This window comes from Paroedura picta, chromosome 2 (genome assembly GCF_049243985.1).
Source record: "Paroedura picta isolate Pp20150507F chromosome 2, Ppicta_v3.0, whole genome shotgun sequence".
Taxonomy (NCBI): domain Eukaryota; kingdom Metazoa; phylum Chordata; class Lepidosauria; order Squamata; family Gekkonidae; genus Paroedura; species Paroedura picta.
In genome coordinates, this window is record NC_135370.1 from 84,315,946 (window position 1) to 84,339,617 (window position 23,672).

General features: G+C 43.8%; 1 protein-coding gene across 2 annotated transcripts in view; it reads right to left on the reverse strand.

Annotated features, from left to right (window-relative positions):
- Positions 1-21,559, reverse strand: part of CDHR5 (cadherin related family member 5) — a 45,846-nt gene extending 24,287 nt beyond the window's left edge. For both annotated transcript variants that reach the window (XR_013228258.1, XM_077321375.1), the window contains exons 1-11: positions 21,380-21,559; positions 20,556-20,737; positions 17,224-17,274; positions 15,698-15,790; positions 14,724-14,822; positions 13,731-13,841; positions 13,153-13,323; positions 9,637-9,727; positions 5,649-5,746; positions 3,396-3,602; positions 1,187-1,303 (exon numbers count right to left, since the gene is read on the reverse strand). Coding sequence is in view for 1 of the 2 variants with exons in the window: in XM_077321375.1 (XP_077177490.1) it covers positions 1,187-1,303; positions 3,396-3,602; positions 5,649-5,746; positions 9,637-9,727; positions 13,153-13,323; positions 13,731-13,841; positions 14,724-14,822; positions 15,698-15,790; positions 17,224-17,274; positions 20,556-20,737; positions 21,380-21,458 (1,299 nt within the window). In the remaining variant the exon portion in view is untranslated. The remainder of the gene's footprint in view (positions 1-1,186; positions 1,304-3,395; positions 3,603-5,648; positions 5,747-9,636; positions 9,728-13,152; positions 13,324-13,730; positions 13,842-14,723; positions 14,823-15,697; positions 15,791-17,223; positions 17,275-20,555; positions 20,738-21,379) is intronic.
- Between the last annotated feature and the right edge of the window lie 2,113 nt (positions 21,560-23,672).

The following is a 23,672-nucleotide window of genomic DNA, read 5'->3' on the forward strand; positions in this document are numbered from 1 at the left end:
GAGCTTCTCCCTCTTCCACAAGTTTCTCAAGGAGGAGGAGGAACAGGAGCACATGGCACTATGTCCGCGAGGACTGTGGAGGTGGCAGCACAACAGGTAGACAGGCTCGTAAAGGGAGGAGGAAAGGATGGGATTCCTCCTGGAGCTGCCACAGCTTCCTCCCACTGCAGAGATGATGCTGCAGGTAGGTGGGTCAGAGAAGGGGAGAAGGGAGCCACCACTAAGCACCTGCTGCTCCCAGTGCAGGAAGGCACAGCAGCGTCAGGGGTTAGGCAGGCAGGTGGGCAAGCAGAACAAAGGGGAGTAGTGAGTAGGTGCAGCAGCCAGGTGTTGTTGTTACCCTCCCCTACAAGTTTCTGGTGCTGGAGAAGACTCTTGCAAGTCCCTTGGACTGCAAGACGAACAAACCGGTCAGTCCTAGAGGAGATCAGCCCTGACTGCTCCTTAGAAGGCCAGATCCTGAAGATGAAACTCAAATACTTTGGCTACCTCATGAGAAGGAAGGACTCCCTGGAGAAGAGCCTAATGCTGGGAGCGATCGAGGGCAAAAGAAGAAGGGGACGACAGAGAATGAGGTGGCTGGATGGAGTCACTGAAGCAGTCGGTGCGAGCTTAAATGGACTCTGGGAAATGGTAGAGGACAGGAAGGCCTGGAGGATCATTGTCCATGGGGTCACGATGGGTCGGACACAACTTCATAACTAACAACAAGAGGTTTCTGATAAATTTCTTACGTATTCTAGAATAGGATGCCAGAGTTTGACTGATTATTAATTTATTACAGCCTGGAAAACTTTTAAATATCTAAAACATACATGCACACAGACACAAAGCCATCCTGATGCTCAATATTGTAGCACAAGGTGCCATTCCATCTCTTGTCCAATGGTAACTGATTTCATCCAGCAATTACAGGGACTAACACATACAGTACTTCTTCCATTAAGTCTATGTGCATTTGCACTCTGAATAGTTGTTGGCATTTTCATTTTGGCTGAGTTCTTGAGCAGAATGTTAATATCTACTTGTGATCCCCCCCCCCTCACAGGTACACTTGTCTATTATTTGCTTTACTTATCCATGGTGTCTGTGACTGATAATGGGAGATGATGATGCCAATGAGCCTTGTAGTGCCAGGCATTGCAGAACTGATACAGCAATAATAGTTTAGACACAAATTACTTACCCAAAGTGTTATGGTGGAGGCTGAGTTCAAAACCACGGTAGTCAGGATGAATCCATCTTGGCTAGCAGTAAAATCTGTGCTGTTTTCAATTTGGTACGTGATATCGGGATTGACTTTCTAAAAATGATGAATATAAATGCATTAGGCATTCATCAGTGGCCTTCAGAAGTCAGTTCTCCTGGTCTCTGTACATTCTTGTCATGTTTGGTCAACATACTAGGTGCGGGCTTGACTGCTGGTATGAACAGTTCATTATTGTCCAGTGGGTTGAATCCGGTTACATTTGGCAACCTAGAAGAATTCTTTAACCTCTTGAATCTGAGTGCCTTTGATTCAGGGTTTTTATTTCACTTACTTCACTCCACAGATCAGAGGAAGGACTTGTTAGGACTCTAGTGGGTCAACAATGTTGGTAGATTTTCTTGATCACAGCTGGTGGTTGCAGTGTGCATTAAATAGTTTGGCTAAAACCAGTAATTTAGGTGGCCACCTTGAGGCAACAATTTAAAGGTGAAGGAGATGTTCCTCAGACCAGGATCTCAGGTTTAAGGTGGCTGCAGGAACTAGGACAGGGTACATGGCCTTAAGGATTGTCATGGACCTTGTAGCTAGGAAGAAAGGATCTGTCAGGTTTTCCTCAAGCATTAGTTAGTGCTTGGTGAGGAAGAAGCTTGGAGCCAGGGTAACTTTTCCAGATGTTTTGGGATGCCTACATAGGAGGGGCCTGACGCCTCTACATCCTGTTCAGGGTATTTACAACATATTTGATATTATTAACTAGAAATTAAGCCTGCTGTACAAAAAATATAGCAGGTGCTAGCGGGGTGGATGGATAGAAAGAAGGGAGAAAGGAAGAAAGGCATGAAGACAGGATGAGAGCACGTGAGAGGGGGAGAAAGAGGCAGAGAGAGAGAGGCAGAAAGGAGAGAGGAAAATGTAGGAAGGAAGGAAGGAAGGAAGGAAGGAAGGAAGGAAGGAAGGAAGGAAGGAAGGAAGGAAGGAAGGAAGGAAGGAAGGAAGGAAGGAAGGAAGGAGAAAGTGAATGATGGGAGGAAGGGAGGAAGGAAGGAAGGAGAAAGTGAATGCTGGGAGGAAGGGAGGAACGCAGGCAGGCAGGTAGGTGCCATGAAAGGGGATGGGGCAGGGGTGAAAGGAAGGGGGGAAGGGTTTGGGGGGTCGAGTTGCGAGGAGGGGAAAGATTTGGTAGTACAGAAGGGTGGGTGGGTGGCTGGGAGTCTGGGTGCAGGGAAGTGGCGGCGGCAGAGTAGAGTGGTGAGGGGGTGCGGCGGAGTTGAGTTGGGGGTAGAGAAGGGTGGGTGGCAGGGAATTTGGGTGCGGGGAATCAGCGGCGGTGGAGTAGAGTGGCGAGGGGGGGCTGCGGAGTCGAGTTGGAGGTAGAGAAGGGTGGGTGGCAGGGAATTTGGGTGCAGGGAAGCGGCAACGTCGTGGAGTGGCTAGGGGGCAGTGGAGTCGAGTTCGGGGTACAGAAGGGTGGGTAGCGGGCGCTAGTGGGCAGGCGGCAAGCCTCCTCCCCCCCTGAGGGCCCGGCTTCCGACCAGGAAGCCTTTCCGCCCACCCCCTCCCCCCTGAGGTCCCGGCTTTGTCCTGGGGAAAGGAGCAGGCCCACCACATCCCCGCCACGGCGGGCCTGCTCTTTTCCTCGGGACGAAGCCTTTCCCCCATCCCCCTCCCCCCGGGCAATGAAAGAAGCAGGCCCGCCGCATCGGAGATGCCTGATCCTTTCGCTGCGTGTAAGCCTTTCCCCCATCCTCCCCCTAGATGTCCCGGTGGCGAAGGCTCTTCCCCTGGCCCCCTCACCTCTTCGCGGCTCCTGATTGGCCCCTTCGAGTCTTTATCCCAGACTCGCTCTGCCCCTTTCTCCTCCCACATTGCCCTTAGCGCTTTATTATTACCGCTCCCATGGAGCATTTTACAGATTGCTGCCAGTTGCAGATCTTTTTCTTTTTAGTATTTAATGAAACAGTAGTCCAATTAATACCCAATATTTACATTGACTCTATTCATCCTGCATCTTTCAACAATCAGGACTTGCATATTTGTATAACTACAGATATGAACTTAGAATTGGGCCAGCCAGAAGGGATCCAAATATCACTATAAATCCTCTAAAAAGAGGGAATCTCCATTCGGGGTCATCATCATTAGTGGCTCCATCCCTGTGATATCTGATATTTCTTTAATTCCTTACATCTGGAAAGTCTTCATCAGCAGCAAAGATCCGCAGGGGTCTTGAAGGTATTTCAGCATCCATGACCAGACTGGAAGCAGGTTGGCCCACATTAATTGTTCCGAAGTAAGCGGGCTTCTCAAAATGGGGCTTGTGATTATTTCTACGCACAACACTGATTTCCACTGTAGTCTGGGAAAATCTGAATGGATTATTGGTTTGGGAAGCCTGGAGAAAGAGAGTGAGAGGCACCAATACAGCCATTCTTACAGAATGACTTTGTGGAAGGCAAGAGATTCTTTTTAACATATGGTTAAGAACTGGGATTAGAGTGTTTTCTCTGAGACAGTATTAAATTATAACCTTGTAGAATGCTTCAGCCTTTTAATACTCATTAACACTTGGCTGCTTTGGCCATGTGGATCCATAGTACGATGACCTTCAGACTAGACCATTGTAATGCGCTCTTGTAGTCAACATTTCAGCTGGTATAGAATGCCTCAGCTCAATTACTATATATGGATATGTTGTAGCCTACCCTGAGCCTCTAAGGAAGGATGGATTATAAATAAAATATTATCATTATTATTACTATCAGGAACTAGGCAGAGTATGCATGTTACACCCTTCTGCAGTCACTCCATAGGTTAATGAGTTAAATTCAAAGTGTTGGTTACTACATTAATTACTAAATTTATTTATTATATTATATTTCTGTACTGCCCTCCCCTGAGGCTCAGGGCAGCGTAGACAAAATGTAAGGACAATGTAGCATAATTTATAACATCATAACATCAGAAACATTAGAAACAACAATAAAAATGGAATCCATAACTGAAGACAACAAGAATTACAACATTTCACAATAACAACATTAACTTCTAACCATGATCCTGTAGGTGGTTGGTTTGGGTTCAGATTGTGGGAATGGGTATCTGGGGGCCCAGCAGATGCTATTAGATAGGTCCGCCTTAACCAAATGCCTGCTGGAAGAGCACCCTTTTGCAGGCCCTGAGGAACTGTGGGAGTTCAGCCAGAGCCCTGATCTCTTCAGGGAGTTCATTCCACCAGGTGGAGGCCAGGACCGAGAAGGCTCTGGCCCTAGATGAAGTCCAACATGCTTCTTTGGGCCAGAGATTGCCAGTTAGTTGGAAGTGGCAGAGTGTAGGGCTCTTTGGGGGTATAGGCAGAGAGGCGGTCTCTCAGGTACACTGGATCCAGACTGCGCATGGCCTTGAGAGTGATTACCAAGACCTTACATCTGACCCGGAATTCAACTGGGAGCAAGTGCAGTTTTATGGATGCTTTATGGACTGCTGCAGGATCTGCTCTCCTGTTATGTTCCTCCATGACATCTTCAGTCATCTGAGCAAAGTACTCTGAAAGAGCTACCTTGCAAATGGGTGGATTCTCTGTTGTGGTACCCCCCCACCCCTTTGTAGAATAGCCTGCATTAGAAGGCCAGGAAGACTCACTTTTCTATCATCCTATGGAATGGTTCAGGAAGGCACTGTTTCAAAGGGAATAGGATTGTAGTCTACTGTTTATTGTATGCCTTAATGCATTGTCTTCTACTTTCGTAATTCTATTTTTGCATGATTTATCCTATATCATGTCTGATAATTGTTTTGCATTTTATAATCAGCTTTGTGACCCTAGTTTCTCATGGGTGTTTCACACTATCTGATTACAGGGGTTTATACTGTCTAATCCACCTTGAGTCTCAGCAAGAAAGATGGGATGGAAATAAATAAACAAGTAAGCAGCTCACTTATGCAACAAAGATTATGTCATCTGAATTAGTGCAGAGGAAGTTAGCATTTACACCAGCTATTTTCTGGGGGAAACTGCTGCCATTTATACCCTTCTAAACTTTGATGTAGGAAAACAAGTTCCTAAACAAAGAGGCATTTCTTAATCAGACACCATCTACTTCCTTAGAAGTAAATGTTGGCTGGGAGTGGGTTCATTCTGTCCAGCTGGAAGGATTTGGAATTATCTGACTGGGAAAGATCCTCGCCTGCCATTTCAAGTATTTGACTTATGCCATTGGTAGAGGAACAGGATGTGATCTTAATTTGCATGTCCTTTCATGTAGATATTTGTGCTGCATATTTGTACAAGGCAACAGGCCTCACCATAGTCAGGATTCCTAGCCATTTCAGCAAGGATCTGTGGGATGATCCCCAGGTTTGAAGACAAATGGATAGATGTCATTTTGCACCCCCTTTCTCCGGCTGACCAACTGGATACTGAAATTATCAAAAGGCTTACCATGACGTACAACAGAAATGTTCTTAGGGTATTTATAGGCTTGTTCATTGTCATATTCCCAGTATCTCTATTTACTGAGAATGTGTCATTGTCGTTTCCTACAGAAAATGAGAAAGTATCTACTTACTGTTTGTGATGACCACAAGAAAGAATAAAATGGCATACTGCACTGTGATTTTAGGCTGCCAGCTCCAGGTTGGGAAATTCCTGAAATTTGGGGGATGGAGTCTGGGGGCACCAGATTGGTATTTCAATAGGGTATAATGCCCCAGAGTCTACATTCCAAAGCAGCCATGTTCTCCAGGGGAACTTATCTCTGTAGCTCAAAGATCAGTGGTAATTTTGGGAGATCTCCAGCCGCCCCCTGGAGACTGGCAATCCTATGAGCTATAAAGTGGTAATGCTACTGGACATTGGGCTTGAGGAGGCCCAATACTGGAGATTTCAGGCTCCACTGGGAATCCCAAGCTACAGAGTTAATTGTAGCTAAGGACTGACAGCTCAGAGGACAAACCAAGAGGCATATTAAGTCATCTATACAGGGAATGTGGGAGCTGAAGGCCAGATCTGGAAATGGGGAGTAGGGTTAGGGAGATGGAAGTAAAAGGAGCTGGAGCAGCAACTCAGCAGAAACCAACCACAGCACTTTGGGTGGGGGATAGAGAGACATGGCCAAAAAGAGAGCATACTCCCCTATCCTTTCCTCTTCACCTCTTTGATAATTGGGGGAGGGATGGGATTTTTAGCCGTCATGTTAGTAGATTGATTGTTAGTAGATAGTAGATTGATGTTTTAATGGGAATTTTAATGGGCTTAGTTATTGTGACCCGCCTCGAGCCTGTCGGGAGAGGCGGGAAATAAATCTAATAATAATAATAATAATAATAATATTACTCAGTCGGAAGTAGACCCACCTATGAGACAAGACCCTGAGCTTAAGGTTGGCTGACGTTGACCCTCAAATCTACTTCAGACCACTCATGGGGCAACCTTGGATGAATCATCATCTTCTGAATTATGGTACATCATGGGACAAGTGAGAGGACCAATTTGAAGGAATGAAGTGCTAAACAGTGTTGCCAATTTTTTAGTTGTCTCATTTATCAAAATGGCAACAAAACTGCCACAATTTATAGGACCTGGAATTTGATAACACACATGTGACCAGATATTCAAACTGTTAAAGCGGGACATGAGGGGGGGAGGCACGGGGAGGAGCTGCAGGCGAGTGGGCTTTGCGCGGGGGGGGTCCTCTGCCACCTTTCCCTGCCACCTTACCTGGGTGCCAGCAGGAACGTGGGGAGGTGGAGAGCATGCAACCAGCCCTGGCACACTGGCTCGATAAAAAGAACAGGTGCCCGAGCCGGTGCAAAGGAATGCTGAGTGCGTGCGGCAGCCTGGGGACTGGGAGGCATGAGCACCTGCAAGAGTGCACGGGGACTCCTTGTGTGAGCTGCCCCCGCTCCCTCCCTGGCCAAAGGCAGGCACCCAGGGGCTGTGTGGGAACATGGACAAAAAATGCAATCAAGTCGCTCTTACTCATGGGCAATTCTTCTCCTCTGCCCCCCTCCTCCTCTTCATCCTCCTCAACTCCGTACCCTAACTCCACTGGTTGCCGCTCTATGCTGCCCTTCCCCTACAGGAGGGGGAAGACAAATTTGTGCATGGCCACCCCCACTCCCGGCCGCTGGAGCTGAAGCACATGGGTAAGCCAAGGAAGCGAAGGCAGCCCCCGTGGCAGAAAGGGAAAGGTCCGCACAGCAGGGAAGCGCCCGCCCGGAGGTGGCGACAGCAGGCCCGGGGCTCCGGAGGCAGGGCCGGCTTCCCCATGTGCTTAAGAGGTGGCAGCTGCTGCTGCTGCTGGGAAGCCGGCCCGCACTCCCTGGGAAGAGCCTAGCGGATGAATCCATGGGAAGGGAAGGCGCGAGCAGACAGCAGGAGAGCAGCGGGGCCCGGCGGGAATGGTGGTGCCATGCAACCCGGGCGCCTGCGTGGGGGCCTCTTGATCCAGGCCTGCCTACTCGGCTGCCCGCTCGGCTGCCTGCTCGGCTGCCGTGCGGCAAAAAAAAATTGGAACGCCGCGGGACAACAGGAAAATGCCGCAGGACATGGGGTAAGATGCCCCCAAATGCGGGACTGTCCCGCCAAAGGCAGAACATCTGGTCACCTTATACACACATGACCACAAAACATCAGGAAATAGGATATTGTTACATCTTTCAGTAAAAAAGTAATAGAATTTCATTTGTTGAAAAGAAGTCCTAAGAAGGAATAACAGCAGTCAGGGGCGGGGGTGCAGTCTTAAGTGGAATTCTCTTAGAAGGCTCTTTACACAATTTTCTTCACTCATTTCCCCCCTGAAACCATTTTCCACCTTTTCTTAGAAAGTTGGAGTTTGTTTCAAGTAAATTCTGTTGTGTTCAAAAGAAAAAATTGAAGAGAGAAGAGACGTTCTACAAAATTTTGAAATTTTGTTCCGCAGATGCTTAGAGGCAGGCAATGTTTTTCCAAATCTTTTATTATTATTATTATTATTATTATTATTATTATTATTATTATTATTATTATTATTATTATTGTTATTGTTATTGTTATTGTTATTGTTATTGTTATTGTTATTGTTATTATTATTATACTTTTATACCACCGTTCCCTTAGGCTCACGGCAGTTTACACGATAAAAATTACAATAAAACCCATAGTTAAAACTATTAAAACCAATTCACACTATCAATGTTAGGCAACAGGCGAGCACTAACTAACCCGACTTATCTTACTACTGTTCTGCTACAGCACCTTGTGATGAGTAATATCATGCCCTCCCCAAAATATCATGCCCCCCGCCCAAAAAAGAACCTAGAAAAACCCTGTAAAGGGTGATATTTCAACTGGTGAAAAGAAATGTTACTGAAAACTGCAGGATGTTTTTTGAAAGAGAAAAAAGAAGAATAAATGAACTTCCTTGCATCACATATGGAATTCAAAGTTCATAGCATATTTTGTTATAGTAGCTTTGAGCAGCAATGCTTGTTAACATGTTTGCTTTTGGTAAAGAGTATGAGTAAAGAGAATGAAAGGAACTATGGGGGAAATTAACTAACCTGTGAGAGACAGTTTGTATGAGAGACCTTTACTGCATGGGAGGTGTTGTGTTACACCACCGGCTGGCTTTTGGCTTGGTGCAGATTGCCTAGCCTCTTCCCAGTTCTGCATGGGGGAGAATTTGGTCCACTGCACCCCTTCTGCCCCAGATGTGTACTCCTGCATGGCAGTCAGAGTGGTGAGGCTCCATCATGCTGTGGAGTGGCATGGGCCTTCTTTTTAATTTTTAAGAATGTGGTATTGCGTAACAACACAATACCATGTTCTTAAAAACAAAAATAATGCCCAGGTGGCTCCGTCACAGCTCTCAGCATGGCAGAGCCACCTGGGACATTTTTCCCTTCCTGGACACGGTTCTTGAGGATGGGTGGGAAGGAGCCAAACCAGGATGACCCAATTCTTCCACAGATGCATAGCCCAGACCCAACACAGGCCCCATTGCTGCCTGGCGCTAAAGGGCCTTGGACGGCCCTGGACTGGCGGCAACATCTGAAAATGGGAATTAGCACCAAGAGCAGATGAGCAGTAAATCAGGCCAAATTCTGGGTGCAAAAATGGTCAGAGAGAGACCTGCGATTTTTATCTGTTTTGTATGTGGTATCCCCCTAAGCTTAGATCAGCTTGAACAGATAAAACCCTAGAATAGAATTCTAGGATGGAATCCTCAACTTAGGATATATAGGCTACAGTCCTAAGATCACTTTCTTGGAGTAAAGTGATCATCAAATAATGTGGAACTGACTTCTGAGTAGATTTGCTTAGGGTTGCCCCTGTAGGAATATAGCTGAAACATTTTAAAAATTAAAACTTTGACTTGATTACATTAATATAAAAGCTTGAAAATGTGAAAAGCCAAAATAAAATATGGAGGGGGGATTTTACTTACCATCAACTATGTGATATTCTATTTTTTCATTCAAACTCGTGTCCCCATCCACAGCATAGAGAGGTCCTGGTTTCAGATGCAAGGGCTCTGTCTGCAACAACAAGGGAAATTGTTTTCACTTCCTTTCAAAGCAAACACTATATTATTTAGGAAGCAATCCTTCTAAGAAGAAAGTTCCTTTTTTTTCAACAGGACTTACTCCCAGGAAAGTGTTCTTAGATTTGCAGCTTTAGGATTATGTATACTTCTTATATCTTGGTTTCTAAAACAAGAACGCGGTAAGTGAGATGGCAGCTGAATGATGATTAAGTGCCTGAATTCATCCTCGCACTGCACATGATACATCTGATCACTTTCTTTCTTAGTGGCTTCCCTCTTTCCCACCCATCTATCACTGCTTTCCTGACAGGAAACAAGGCCTTTAATGAGTTGCTAGTGATGTCCCTGTAGTCCTTGACTGTGATCAGTGTACTTCACATGCAAAATTGCAGGTTCTTCTCATGGTGAATAAACCATAAAGATGAGCAGAGTTGCCTGGCCCCCCATGGCCCCCAGCAGGAGACGGAGGTGGGGTTGCCAGATACAGGTTGGGAGGAGCCTGGGGAGGACTGGGACTTCAGTGGTGTCCAATGTCATAGAGTTCACCTCCAAAGCATACATTTTCTCCAGAGGAACTGATGTCTCTGTAGCCTGGAGATGAGTTGGAATTATGGGAGATCCCCAGGTCCCACCTGGAGGCTGGCACCATGCCACAAAAACAGTCATATACACTCACCCTCCTATGATGCTCAGTTAGGATTGCTAACTGTGGGTTGAGACATTCCTGGACATTTTGGGGGTATAAACTGAGAAGGGTCAGGTTTGGGGGCGGTGGAGGCTCTTAGGAGGGTATAATGATATACATTACCTGCAGGACCTCTTGGTTGCTTATGCCACCCGCTGGTCACTTTGCTCTGCGGATATGAACTTACTGGTGGTCTCAGGCCTGCAAGATGCTCGCCTGGCCTTGACCCGGGCCAGGGCCTCTCCGGTCCTGGCCCCGACCTGGTGGAATGAGATCCCGAAAGAACTAAGGGCCCTGCCGTAATTGTCAACTTTCTGCAGGGCCTGCAAGACAGAGCTCTTCCGCCAGGCATATGGTTGAGGCCAGGGCATATTCCATCTGGCATCCTCCATGTCCATCATGTCTTCCTATGTTTTACTTCCGCTCCCATCACTAAGACAGTAAGGAGTTTGGCCCGGCTGGCTGAGGGGATAGTGAATGGTTATTTAGCCTTTTGTTTATTGATTAATAACGTAACTAGGGTTAATATGGGGGTGTACTATGTTTTTATCTTTTTATTATGTCGACCGGCGTGAGCCCAAATGGGAACGGCGGTATACAAGTTCAATAAATAAAATAAATAAAAATAAACAGTCACCCTCCAGAGCAGCTCTTGCTCCAGGGGGAAACTGACTGCTGAAGTCTGGAGATCAATTGTAATTCCAGGAGATCTTCAGGCTCCAAGTGGAGGTTGCAATCCTTGGGATAATGTGGACACTTTTTGCCACTGATCTCCATCTGGAAGAAAGGTATTCTTTATTCCTGGAAAGCAAAAATTGCAGGATGCAGCAAACCCAGCAAGACACTTCCTAGCAATAAAACAGTCATGGCAGAGACCTCCAGCTCCTGCTGGCCTAGAGTTAGGGCCATTTCGCACGGCTTCAAAATAGCACAATGGTTGCTAATTGAAAACGCTACTAATTTGCCTTAACGCATGACGTCGCAGACAATCTGCAACACTCCTGAAACCAATCAGCAAAAAGCGCTTCGTTGTAGCGCTTTCAGGGGAATCCAGAAAAGTGGATTCACCCTCCGGATAGCGATACACTCCTGCAACCAATCTGCAACACTAGCGCTAAAGACCTGTGCGTTACCATTGTTGCGGGTTCTTCAAAGTCCCTCCTCCTGAGCCTGTCCTCCATACTTCCGGCGAAGCGATCGCCATTTTTTTTTCTCCGAGCGAGCGGGGATAAACGCACCAGCGAGCCTCTTTCTGTTTAGAGGCTTCCCTGGCTTCAGTCCTTCACCTTTAGTCACTAAGCACAAACCACATAAAAGCCCGTTTGCTGAAATAAAGTCCCTTTATTTTTTACACATTAATTCAGCCGAAAATCGGGCCCGTGAGAGGGGGGGGGGATTTTTTTTTTATCACTCGAGGCAGCGTGCCAACGATCATACAATCAAACGACAGCTCACATTAGGCAGCTGGATGGGTCTCTCCGTTGCAACGAATCTACCTAGATTCGTTGCTATGGGTCTGTTTTTTTTTTTTAAGCTTTCTTAAAGGGAAAGGGGCTGTTTGGGAGCATGCTAACGGCTGCCCATTGGCTGCTTGACGGCCAGGGGCGGGACGAGCTTGGCAATAGCGCTTCCTTTCTAGCGATTTCTGCCGAGACCGGAAGCCTGTGGGAAACGCTAAAAAACGCAACTGATTCCACTACAAAGGCAGGTATGCATAACGACGAATTCCACTATTTTAAATGGCGATTTTTCATTCCGCAAACAATTTGCAACAAAGATCCCCGTGCGAAAAGGCAGTTAGGCTTGAAACCACCCCAATAATGAGGGGCTCTTAAACTGGAAATGGCTCATCGTATCAGTTCCTCCTGCTCTCCTGTTGGCCTCACTTGTGCCCATCTTCCTTTGACGTATCTTCATCTTTCCTGACTCTTCCTATTAGAAGTGTGGTGGCGCTAGCTGATCCCCCAGCCATGCAGCATCTCCCCCATACAAGAGGTTCTGCATTTTCCTGCAGGAAATTGCAGCTCGCCATGAACCATAAGGAAAATCCTCATGTCTCTGGCCATGCTAATTCTTTTCTGGATTAAGACTCAAACTATGCTTGAGTGGACTGCTATGATTCCCCCTCCCCTCCATTTTTTTCAAACTGTACGCTATCAGCCTGCATCTGATTGGAAAATATATGATTACACTTAACTCTCTTCCTTTCTGTTATCTTTTCAACTCAAAATTGCATTCCACAAGCCTTTTTTTTTAATCCGCAGAGAAAGGATACTTGGAAAATAGAGATCCTTTCTCTTTCTACACATAGGTAAAAAAGCAGGCTGAAGAGCATGGTTTTGATTTGACAAAGAACCAAAGGAAAAAAACACCTCCTCATAGTGTACTTGTTTCCTGCTCAGCCTCCAAAACTGCTCTGCATTGGATCATATCATAAGAGCCTTGGATATGGGCCAGTGAAAGAGGTAGAGATTTGCCCCACCATACCTGCTTTTTGGAGGGACCACCCGCACAGCCCACAGTTCCTTCTAGGTGATATCCCCAGGTTCATTCTGGGCTTGACATGGCGGACAGAAATGCTTGCTCCCAAGAGGCCCCATGCCACTCTTAAAACTCTGGACTGGAAATGGCCAAAGAACAGCACAGGAACAATAAAGAGCAAACAACAAAGAACAGAAACAAACCAAAATTAATTGAGGTGTTCTGGTGTGATGGACCCCCTGAGCACATACCATCAGCTCTGAGATGTTTACTGTGCCAGAGTAGCCACGATTGATGCACACTTTGCTGCCGGCAATGAAAGTGCATGGCTGAAACCAGGGAGGTCTTAGGTCAGCTTGTAGGATGTGGATGGTTATTGTTGCTGTGGCTGTGTGAATACCTAATTCACCAGCATTCCCATCCTGGATAAAAGAAAAATGAAGAATAAAGGAAACCGGAACAGGACCATCTGGTGAAATATGTAATAAGAGATAAATGCAACATTAGCTTAACCTCTACCAGCTCTTTTGCCAAAATGAGCAGGATAGGTCTTCATTCAATTATCCAAGTTCATATAGTTGCATTGACTTGCACCAGTAATTTAAAGACAGTAACCTTGATTAAGTATATTGTGTTGTATGTATGCCAGCAACCTTCCCTATTCACTTCAGTGCAGGATGTAGCTCTCAGAACAGATCTCTGGGTCAGAGTTGTCAGGATTGCTAATGTCCGTGCTACTTCTGAAAACACACTGGTGATTATTCTGGTGCATCATGAAACACTCATATGTATGCAGTAGGCCATGAATAAACATGCTTCACTCACTTACCATGGCATACAAAGTCAACTGCATGAAATTCAGTTTTTCATAGTCCAGGGCCTTGCGCAAGTATATGGCTGGGTTATTAACTCCTTGTATATTAAAATAGTCAGTTGCTTCCTGGAAACCAAAGAGAGAAAGAGAGAGTCAGGGAGAGAGGATAGCAATCAAGATCACAAATACAGAAGTAAGCCATTTGATCTCCCCATAGGGGGAAAAGAGGATATAAATGAAGTAAATAAATAAAAATGCCATTCCCCGTTAAGCACGTCACTTACTGTTGTGTCAGCAGAACAGCTGGGTTACTGAGATACCTGTGGTGCTGGCCTGCTGAACTGGGTCTTGCTCCTCAGTATGTATGTACTGATGGGTGCCATTTCATCTCTTTTCATTTTTTTAGTCCATTTAGTTTCCATTTAGGATGACAGGAAAGGACATAATGGCAAATATCAATGATCCAGCTGAGGAGCCTCTGTCTTAATTGTGTTCCACCCCTACAACCTGCTGTCGATAAAGTGTATTTCCTTGCTGAGCTCCTCAGATAGTTCTGACTCAAATTCCCTCTGTCTCTGCCTTCCTGAAGCATATGTTGACACACTGACATCAGCTCATTGGTCCCCATGGGGTAGGCAGCGTGCATGGAGAGTACGTGAAGATGATCTCCCTTCTCTGAACATATGCTGGCACTGTCTTCCCAAAAAGCCAACCACCACCTGTTTGGAGGAGGAAGGACAGGACGGAGCTGCCTTAATTCCACTGTCTCACCCCACAAACAAATGATCAGTGGGAAAGGGAGTAACACCAACATTAAGATGACAGTATTTTAAACTGAATTTTAAAGTGTTGAAAACCACCCTGAGCCTGTTTGCAGAGAGGAGTGGACTGTACATTTATTAATAAATAAATAAATTTCACACGAAGAACTTTTTATAAATTTAGCGATTGATGCATTGGGACTTCTATTCTGCCCATCCCAAGGGCTGAGATAAACTAGATACTAACCAGTGGATTTCCTGTGAGGCTGTAAAATACTGTGTCAGTGTCAGCATCAGTAGCAGTTACATTTGTCTGGGGCACAACAGTTGTGTTCACTTTGGTATCCTGAAAAACAAGAGTGTCATTTTCCTGCCACATATATACTTAATAAAACCATCTATATGCCACCTGTCTCAAAAGAGCCGAGGCAGAGAAACATGCAAGTATGCTAGCGAAAAAGGATGATAAATGCAACGAGGATTTCAGTCTCTAAAGAAAAACCACTCATAATTAAGGTTTTAAAAGGGTGTTCTTTCTTTTTCTTTCTTTCTTTTTCTTTCTTACTGAAGACATGAAAAGATGAATTTTGGCAAGCCTTTCTGGAAAGAGAACTCTGCAAACCTGGAGTCCTGCATTGGTCTGTCGCAATTTTTTCAAGATATGGGGATGACAGGGACTCCAGGAGTCGCTCTAAATTAAGGTGACCAGAATCAATGGAGCGAAAAGCAGGAGGGCAGCAGCGGGGGGGCCTCCCCCCTGGCGGTGGTGCGGCCGCTTTTACTTTAATTTCTCTGCGGCCGGGGTCAGAAGCGAAAGCAGCTGGGCAGCGGTGGCCCCACGGGAGAGCTGCGCCAAGCTTCCCTGAGTGCCGGGCACATGATAGAGTCGGGACATTTTAAAAACGCAACGGGACCCAGCACAAATCGTGGAAAGGCGGGGCAGTCCCACCAGAATCGTTATATCTGGTCTCCTTACTCTAAATTGAGGGTCACGAAAATGGGCCCATGGGATCTCACTTTTTGACAACCTATGGAATCAATTGGTACAGTTCTAAAACAGAATTATACCCTTCCAAGCTAACTAAAGTCAAGATGTTTAGAAGGGTATTAAGGATTGCATTATAAAGCATTTTTTTTCCTTTCAAGATTCCAGGCCCACCAGATTATAATTATGACCCCCATTACTTTTCATTAGTGTGATAAATGAATAATATTGTTTACCTCATTAATACTGACAGTGATGTTAGTTTTCTTGAACACAGGAGAGTTATCATTCACATTTTTAACAGACACAGTTATGCCCACCGCATTTACCTGGTTGTGGAAAAAGCAGAATGAGACTAGCTGTTGGTTGACTGAACAAAAGATGCAAATAATAGACACAACAGAATATTCTGAAGCTGATGATGTTAGAAATAAGGAACACTTTCTCCCAAAGACAAATGTCTGGCAACTTTATTTGACACAGAATATGAACTGAGATTGCAAGCAAGGATTGCAAGCTAAACCAGCTATAAGGATTTGTTTGATGGGCACTCTGCTCCCTGCGCTGCTAATTTCCAACATGAATGTAACTAATTCCCAACATTGCCCTATCTGTGGATACAGAGACAATGGACATTAATGGACAGGACAGATCTTCCTACAGACCTGAGGGGAAAAACATGTTTGCAGAAAAATATGAAATCTAAAAGACAGAACTGAAGGACGTGTGTGTTAAACCCTCTCAAAATAATAGAAGAAGCATCTGTATCTTTAAGAAATCAATGCCCTCAGGGGCTATTGCTAGGCAATCTTACAATATTGCAAGCCTTCAACACTTGGTTTTGGTTCATAAATGGGAGGGGGAAGGGGCTTTCCAAGGCTGTTTTGGCTTATGACTTCCTGGACAGGATTGTAGCAACCACCAGGTGACTTGCTACCATGTGATTTACACAACTCACTTAAGCCTTACTAATAAGACTTACTTAAGTCTTACTTAAGACTTACTAATATTCAAAAGCACAGTTGTTAGAATTTCAGACTAGGATCTGGGAGACTTGGGTTCAAATCTCCACTCTTGCCATGAAAGCTCACTGCATGGCCCTGGGCCAGTCTCTCATTCTCTAAGCCAGTCTACTTTATAAGGTTGTTGTGAGGGAAAATGATGCAAACTGCTTTGGGTTTCCAGTGTGGAGAAAGGTGGGGTATAAATGAAGAAAATGAATGCAGCTGATGGGGGCATAAAAGGTTAGCTGGTGGGTGAGAAGGAGAGAAGGAGGCAGGGAAAGAGGAAATGATATGGGGGTTCTTTGCCATCTTCTGTATATGGTTTTTGCAAATTCTTGCCTGCTCTTAACTCCACCCCATTTCTTCAATGGTCAGAGAACAGGTAAGATCAAGTATGAGAGGTACCTCAATAGAAAGGATGTTAATACATGTGTATGTTAGGGATGAACATGGCAGAATACAGATGATAGTTTTTTTAAAGGTAGAATTGTATGCACTTTAATTCTATGTGACCCACCAGTATTTCTGGTCAAAACAGTTGTACAAATTTTTGTTGTTCTTCAACCTAGGCCCTGGACTAAAACAACAGAAGACCCTAGGAACATGAATAGCACTGGGGCAATATATATGTGTGCTGGTGTGACAGCTGTGGGTGTCACTGGGATATTATCCTTGAAAAGAAGCATGCTCCTACTTCAGTGAACTATGCACAAACTCAAGAAAACCAACACAAAGTTTTAAAAAAAGAAATTACTCACTTGCACATCACCCCTCCAGCACAGTAGCATTACATATATTGCTGTTGTATTCTGTATTAAAAGAAATAATTTCAGTCAAATCATGTTTTCCTAGTATGGCTGACATGCTCCCTGTGTACAAGCTGCTTTGGGCATTTGGAGTACAAATACACAACCACAAGTATAAATGCTGTGCTGATTTGCAGCTCACTCTCAATACATTCATCCATACGCACTGATAAATGTGCTCATTTCATGAGCTTATACATACATGTACACAATGATGAACCTCAGATCTGCATTTTGAAGAAGTCATTAAAAATAGGTTGCAAATTGAACAGGCAATTTTGATCAATACTAAAGTCTATTTTAGAACAGGCTTTGCACATGTTTGCACATGGAATGAATGAATGACACCAAATACTTAACTTTTGAAAGTACTAGGGCACCAGACTCCCCTTGAACCCCTTGTGAGCCTGCATCCTTTGTAAAGAACTTGTCCATTTGCCTGAGGACTGCCTCATACATAGAACGTTTGCTATACAAATAAACTTAAACATTAATGTTTGAAGTACATTGTGAGGATCAGCTTTGTCATGAGTGCATGAGTTTGGAGTTGGGAAGCCACTATACCAATAATTTAATATAACCATCTCACTTTACATGACTTATTGTCATGTTCATTTCTATATTAGATTCTAAGTTAACAGTTATTGTGCCATAGCATAGGCACAAAGAACCTAAAAAGTGTTGAGACATCACAGCTGCATTCGTGAGAGTTAACGCAGAGTTGCTATGGTGCACACATGAAAGTAAAAAACAACATTGAAGAAAGTATGTAGAAAACTCTCATTGTGTGACAGCTCCATTGCCTCTGTGCTCTGCAGTGAAAAGCAACACAAACAAATCCTCACCATTTGGAAGCAGCATAAGGTGCTTTCTGCATTTACAACTTAATTTCAATTCTTACTGAATTGAAGCCAGCACCCCTTTACTCTACATCCTGTTCACATCCTGTTCCTGCACTCTACACCTATCTTCTTTCTTGGATTTTTCTCATCCAAATTGCAGAGTCTAACTCTGAGTACTAATAAAAAATACTGGATTACTGAGATTTTTTTCTTCCATTTTTTTGTGTGTGCTGTTGATTGGTCTCTCCTGATTGGTTTCCAGCAGGAGAAGCTGCTTTCACTTTCTGACTTCTCATTTTAGTAGTACCTTCATTTTGTCTCATTTTCTGTGCTATGAAAAAAATTTTCTGCTGGAAACCGTAAGTGTTTTGGAACGTGGAGTTCATCATTATTGTCAGAAAAAGTAAAGACGAGCCCGTCCTTTATTTATTGAGATTTATATACCGCCCTCCCCGAAGGCTCAGTCCTTGCCTCTAGTTACCTCCTCCTTCTTTATCCCTCCCAGCATATGCTTTACACATTGGGATGGAGGAGGTGAGAAATGCTTGCTAGGGCTACCCTCTCTCTATTCCTTTCCCCTGCCCTTTTTTCTCTTCTTGGCAATCCCTTTTTTTAAAGTGAAGGGGACATATTACACTTGGATCCCCTAAAATATGTAATCTAAGGAGCCATTGCATTTCCTTTTTTTTAAAGAGTGAAAACACTACAGAACCTTGTGTATAGGGCTTATAGGCTTCAAGCCACAATGTGGCTAAGGTGACTCAGTCAGTTAAGTGCTTGTCTGGAAATCACAGCTTTGTGCAGGCAACCCTAGCTGTTATCTGTGTAAGAACTCCATAGTATTTACCAGAGGTGTCTCAGACCTTGCCCTGTATTTAGATGTAGTGGAGGAACTGGATACAAGTGAATCAAATGATAAAGAAACCAAAGAAGAATAAGGGAATGATAGCCAACAGGCTATTGGACCTGTGACCATGGGAGTGCCCCTTATGCATTCATGCCTGGGTTGCAGTCTTGGAAATGCTATTATGTCTGGAAACAGAGAATGTCGCAATATCCAGAAATTCTTTTCATTTGATGATGAGACTGCATCCATTTGTTTTAAGGAAGCAAGAGGAAGAGAAGATAAGAGGTCTTTTAGGAAGCAACCCAAAAAAGGTGTACGCAGAAGAAAAATCCTATTTTATTCAGAAAGACGTAATCCCAGGAAAATATGTTTAGGTTTGCATGCTTTGTTGTGTATTCCTTTTTCCATTTTCATATATGCCTCAATAAAGGAAGTTCAGATCTGGCCAAGCAATACCAAATTCTAGTTGGGTGATATCAATGTGTATACCATATTCTCCCAATTCTTCACGGTGGAACCACTCAGAAATCTAATTTAAATTTGAGTATTTGTGTTAAGCTTACTATTTTGACTCTTTGGCTTAATCTTGCAGACAACTGAGGCTGCGGTTGATTTTAAAATAAACCTGACAAAGATTCATCATGATCTGTATTTGTATGTAATGCCTAGCTTGGTCCTAAATTATGTCATTTCCCATGTTTTAGCAGGAGAATGTTTTTCCAATAAAATTTGACAATGAGGAAAAAAAGAGAATGCATAAGAATTTGAAGGCTGTTAGATAGGCAATCATAAAACCTAGAGCAAAATGAAATAAACACAATAGGTATAACTGAAAATGATAAATATAACTTTATAGATATACAGGCACATCCTCTGTGAGTGAACTCATTACTCTTTGGATTGAATCTTACTTTGAACCAGCCTTTAACTGTAACTTTCCTTTTGGTTGGATATATAAATCAGCCTGATTAACATCTACCCTAAGCATGTGATGAAGAGAGCTCTGAATGATGAATACATTTTGTTAGTGATTAAGATGCCTCCTAGTTTATTCAACTTCAGCAGACTAAGGTCATTTACACTTGGGTTGTTTATTCCTGCTGGGATGCTGTTTGGAATAGTGTTGCCAGCTCTGGGTTGGGAATTACCTGGAAATTTTGGGGAGGGAGCAGCCTTTTTCTCCCAAGCAACCATTTTCTCCAGGAGAACTGATCCTAGTTGTCTGGAGATCAATGGTAGTAGTGGCAGATCTCCATGTGCTACCTGGGGGTTGGCAAGCACAGTTAGGAAGCAGTTAGGAAGCAGGGTTTGCAATTTTTTTATTGAATCATTCATGGAGATCTGGGGTGGAAGCTTGGGAGGGTAGGGACCTCAGTAAAGTATAATGCTGCAGAGTCCACCCTCCAAAGCAGCCATTTAATCCAGAGGAACTGATCTCTCAACAGGTGATCAGTTGTAATCTGGGAGATCTCCAGGCTCTACCTGGAGGGTGACAGTCCTAACCTGTACTTTCATCACAGGGTCTTTCTGTACAGGGGAATAACTATGTCATTAAATGTTCCACCATACCTGTTTAGTTTTCTCTAATAAATTACCTCATAATCCAATGAATGTGTCAGGATTAGCTGTGTGCCATTCATCTTAAAAAATCCCGGGTACTCGGTATATTCAGTATCAATTGTGACTGTGACATCAGGACCTTTCACAATGGTGGTAACCACATGCCCTGGAAGATTGTTTTCCTCTATTTCAGGATTGTCATTACTGGCATAACAGTCTGATTAGGCAAAAAGAAAATAAAAAAGAATCTGAATAAGTGAAAACACGACACAATAAGATTTGCCGGGATGAATTAGATTAAGGCTTTTCACTCTACCCCAGCATCTTATCTATGACTGCCTTCAGTAGAAAATGAAGACAAGTGCAAAATAATCTGCCTAATAATATTTTGCCCTGAATATACTTGCTTATACAGCCATTTCAGTGTTAAAGAAAGTTAATTTAATCAATCTGTTTGAAGAATCTACAACCATATAAATTGGGACACATCAAAGGTCATAACAAATTTAGGTATTCTGAGCAAGGCATAACATGATTATTTTTCTATAATTAATTTCCAGTTATTTATATACATTATTAATTATTTGTAAACTGCAAACAATTTCTTTTAGAGTTGTCCATTTTTGCCTACACTGCCAACTTGGACACTCAAAGATCTGCTATAATACTTAAATTAGAATGTTACAAAGAGTATATAATCTCTATCTCTGAAATTCACAGGGCACATTTTCTGAATAAAGCACATGAACTATTGCTGGCTTTTGTTGTTATATCTTAACTTAAACAGCCATTACTCTTCAATTGTTTTAAAAATGAAACACATCAACCATTTTGGCCCATGCCCTTAGAATCACGTTACCTGTTGTCTGTGCCTGCACATGAGTTACTGCCACCGTCAGGAAAAGTATGCAGGTCCAAGACTGTCTGAAAAGATCCATAAGGCAGATGAAAACCAATCCAAGAGCTAGGGGAAGCAAGTGTATTTCTTCTTTTCACTTATTGTGGCAGTGCGGTCTCCCTTTCACCATTCAATGAGGAAATTACATTGCAAATGACGCCAAACTACCTGTAGTTTAACCTTTGCATCCTAGTTTATTGATTTACTTATTTATGACTTATTTACTGGTACCAGTGGCTGAATGCAATTTGCTATTCATTTTACCATAAATATAGACATTGGATTGCCCCTGCTTTAAAGATCATCTGCGTACAGATGGAACCAATGAGAACAGGTGTTGCTGAATACAGCTGAGTGAATTTCTTTCAGGAAGTGTCTGGACAGGTCATTCAAAACATTAAAATAATGGGAAATTTGTATAATTAGACCTGGAATTTTCATTATGGAAAAGGATATTGTAAGTCAGTATGCTCTTAAGAGACCAGAGTCAGGCCTGGAATGAACTGGGCTCAGGGGGCCTACCCACTACCTTTTGTGACGGACCACCTTAGCTGCTATTCAAAAAGGTTTCTGGGAATATATTATTTGCCACTCCCTCCCACTTAAACACCTGGTATAGCATTCCTTCTCTGGTCTTTCTACTTCATCACTCTGAAGCTATGTGCCTGGCTCAGGAGGGCTGTGTGGTCTCCAGCTCTGCATGGTTTTGTTTCCTGGTTTTGTTATCCACTGCTATTATGACCCTGGTAGAATCTCTGTTTATCTCACTGGATGCTCATCTGGCAGGAGCCAATCCCTGTGGTAGCCAGATGGTACCTAGAGAATGCAACTGCTACAGTGAAGACCAGGGGCAGTTTGGTGTGGGACTCTCAGTGGTTAGAGCTACTGCTCAAGATTGTTATCCTAGGCAATGAAGGTAAGGTTCCCCCCCCCCAAAAAAAAACCACCCTGTAATACCAATATTCTGATGGGAATGAGTAGCATAATGGCAATCACACTCTATTGCTAATAGTATTGGACTTTATGTACATGGTTTTCTCTTATGGTTTTCATTCTCTCCTTTCAGATAATGAATAGATTCACACATTTAGGGTCCCCATGCTACTTTGGAGCAACCAGTGGTGTACACAGGGTGGGAGGATCAACAACTGATTTATTGACACAAAAGTTGGGTGGAGGGACATGAACCATGACACATTTGAGTTTTGTAGCTTTGGAGTCTGTGATGCAATGGATGCTAGAGTTTTTGTTCTGGGAAACTCAACTATCACTCTGAAAGTTGTGCCTGTGCCACCATGTATTGGTGCAAATGGATACCCGATGAGGTGATTGCTGATGGAGGAGAAAAGTGCAAGGAGAAAAATGCAAGAGGAACTTTGATTATGTGCTGTATAGGGCCTGAAGTGCTGTGGAACACGCCTTTGGTTGGCTTGAGGTTGGGTGGTAGTGCCTTTCAGCATGTCTCATTGTCTTCAAAGAAAATGTCACCTCTGCGGTCACAGTGTGTGTTATTCTCCATAACATTTGTGAAGAGAAGGGCCATAATGTTCTGGTTCTGTGTTGTGCTCCAAACCCTCTCATGGGCCCAGCAGAGGGAAGTGGATTACGAGAGGAATAAAAAAACCCATTTAGCAAAGGGGAAGCAGTCTTACTTTCTACACTTTGCAGGATACTCACAACCCTATTGCCCATCCACTGTAACCTTGAGCCTTCACAGAATCAGCTTCTCTGTCAGATGGCTATCCAGCCTCTGTTAAAAAATGTCCAAAGATGGAGAACCCACCATCTCCCGAGGAAGCCTGTTCCACTGAGAAACCGCTCTGTCAATAGGTTCTTCCAGATGTTTAGACATATGCAGAGGGTATTCTTGAAAATTCACCGTGCTGAACCAATTGTCAAGAACTTAGATTTGATGGGAGCACTCTCCCAACACTCAAAAATATTTCTGCCCTTTTAAAATTCTGTAGTAAACAAGTAAAACGATCCTGTTAGGAACATGAGTTTGTTTATTCATTCAACATTCAAAAATAAAGAGGGGGGCATTGGGGTCTCTTGAGCATCACCAAAATGAAGTCAACTTTCCCACTTGGGCAGGAGAATGGAAACACATAGCAAGACATCGTGCCACCATGCCAAATGTATTCTTAAGTGCTGGCCTCCAGCCTACATGCCACACTGATCACTTACATTAACAGATGCACATGGCTGCACCAATACGCGTTTCCCCTGTGTGGAGAAGTGGGCATGAGCATCA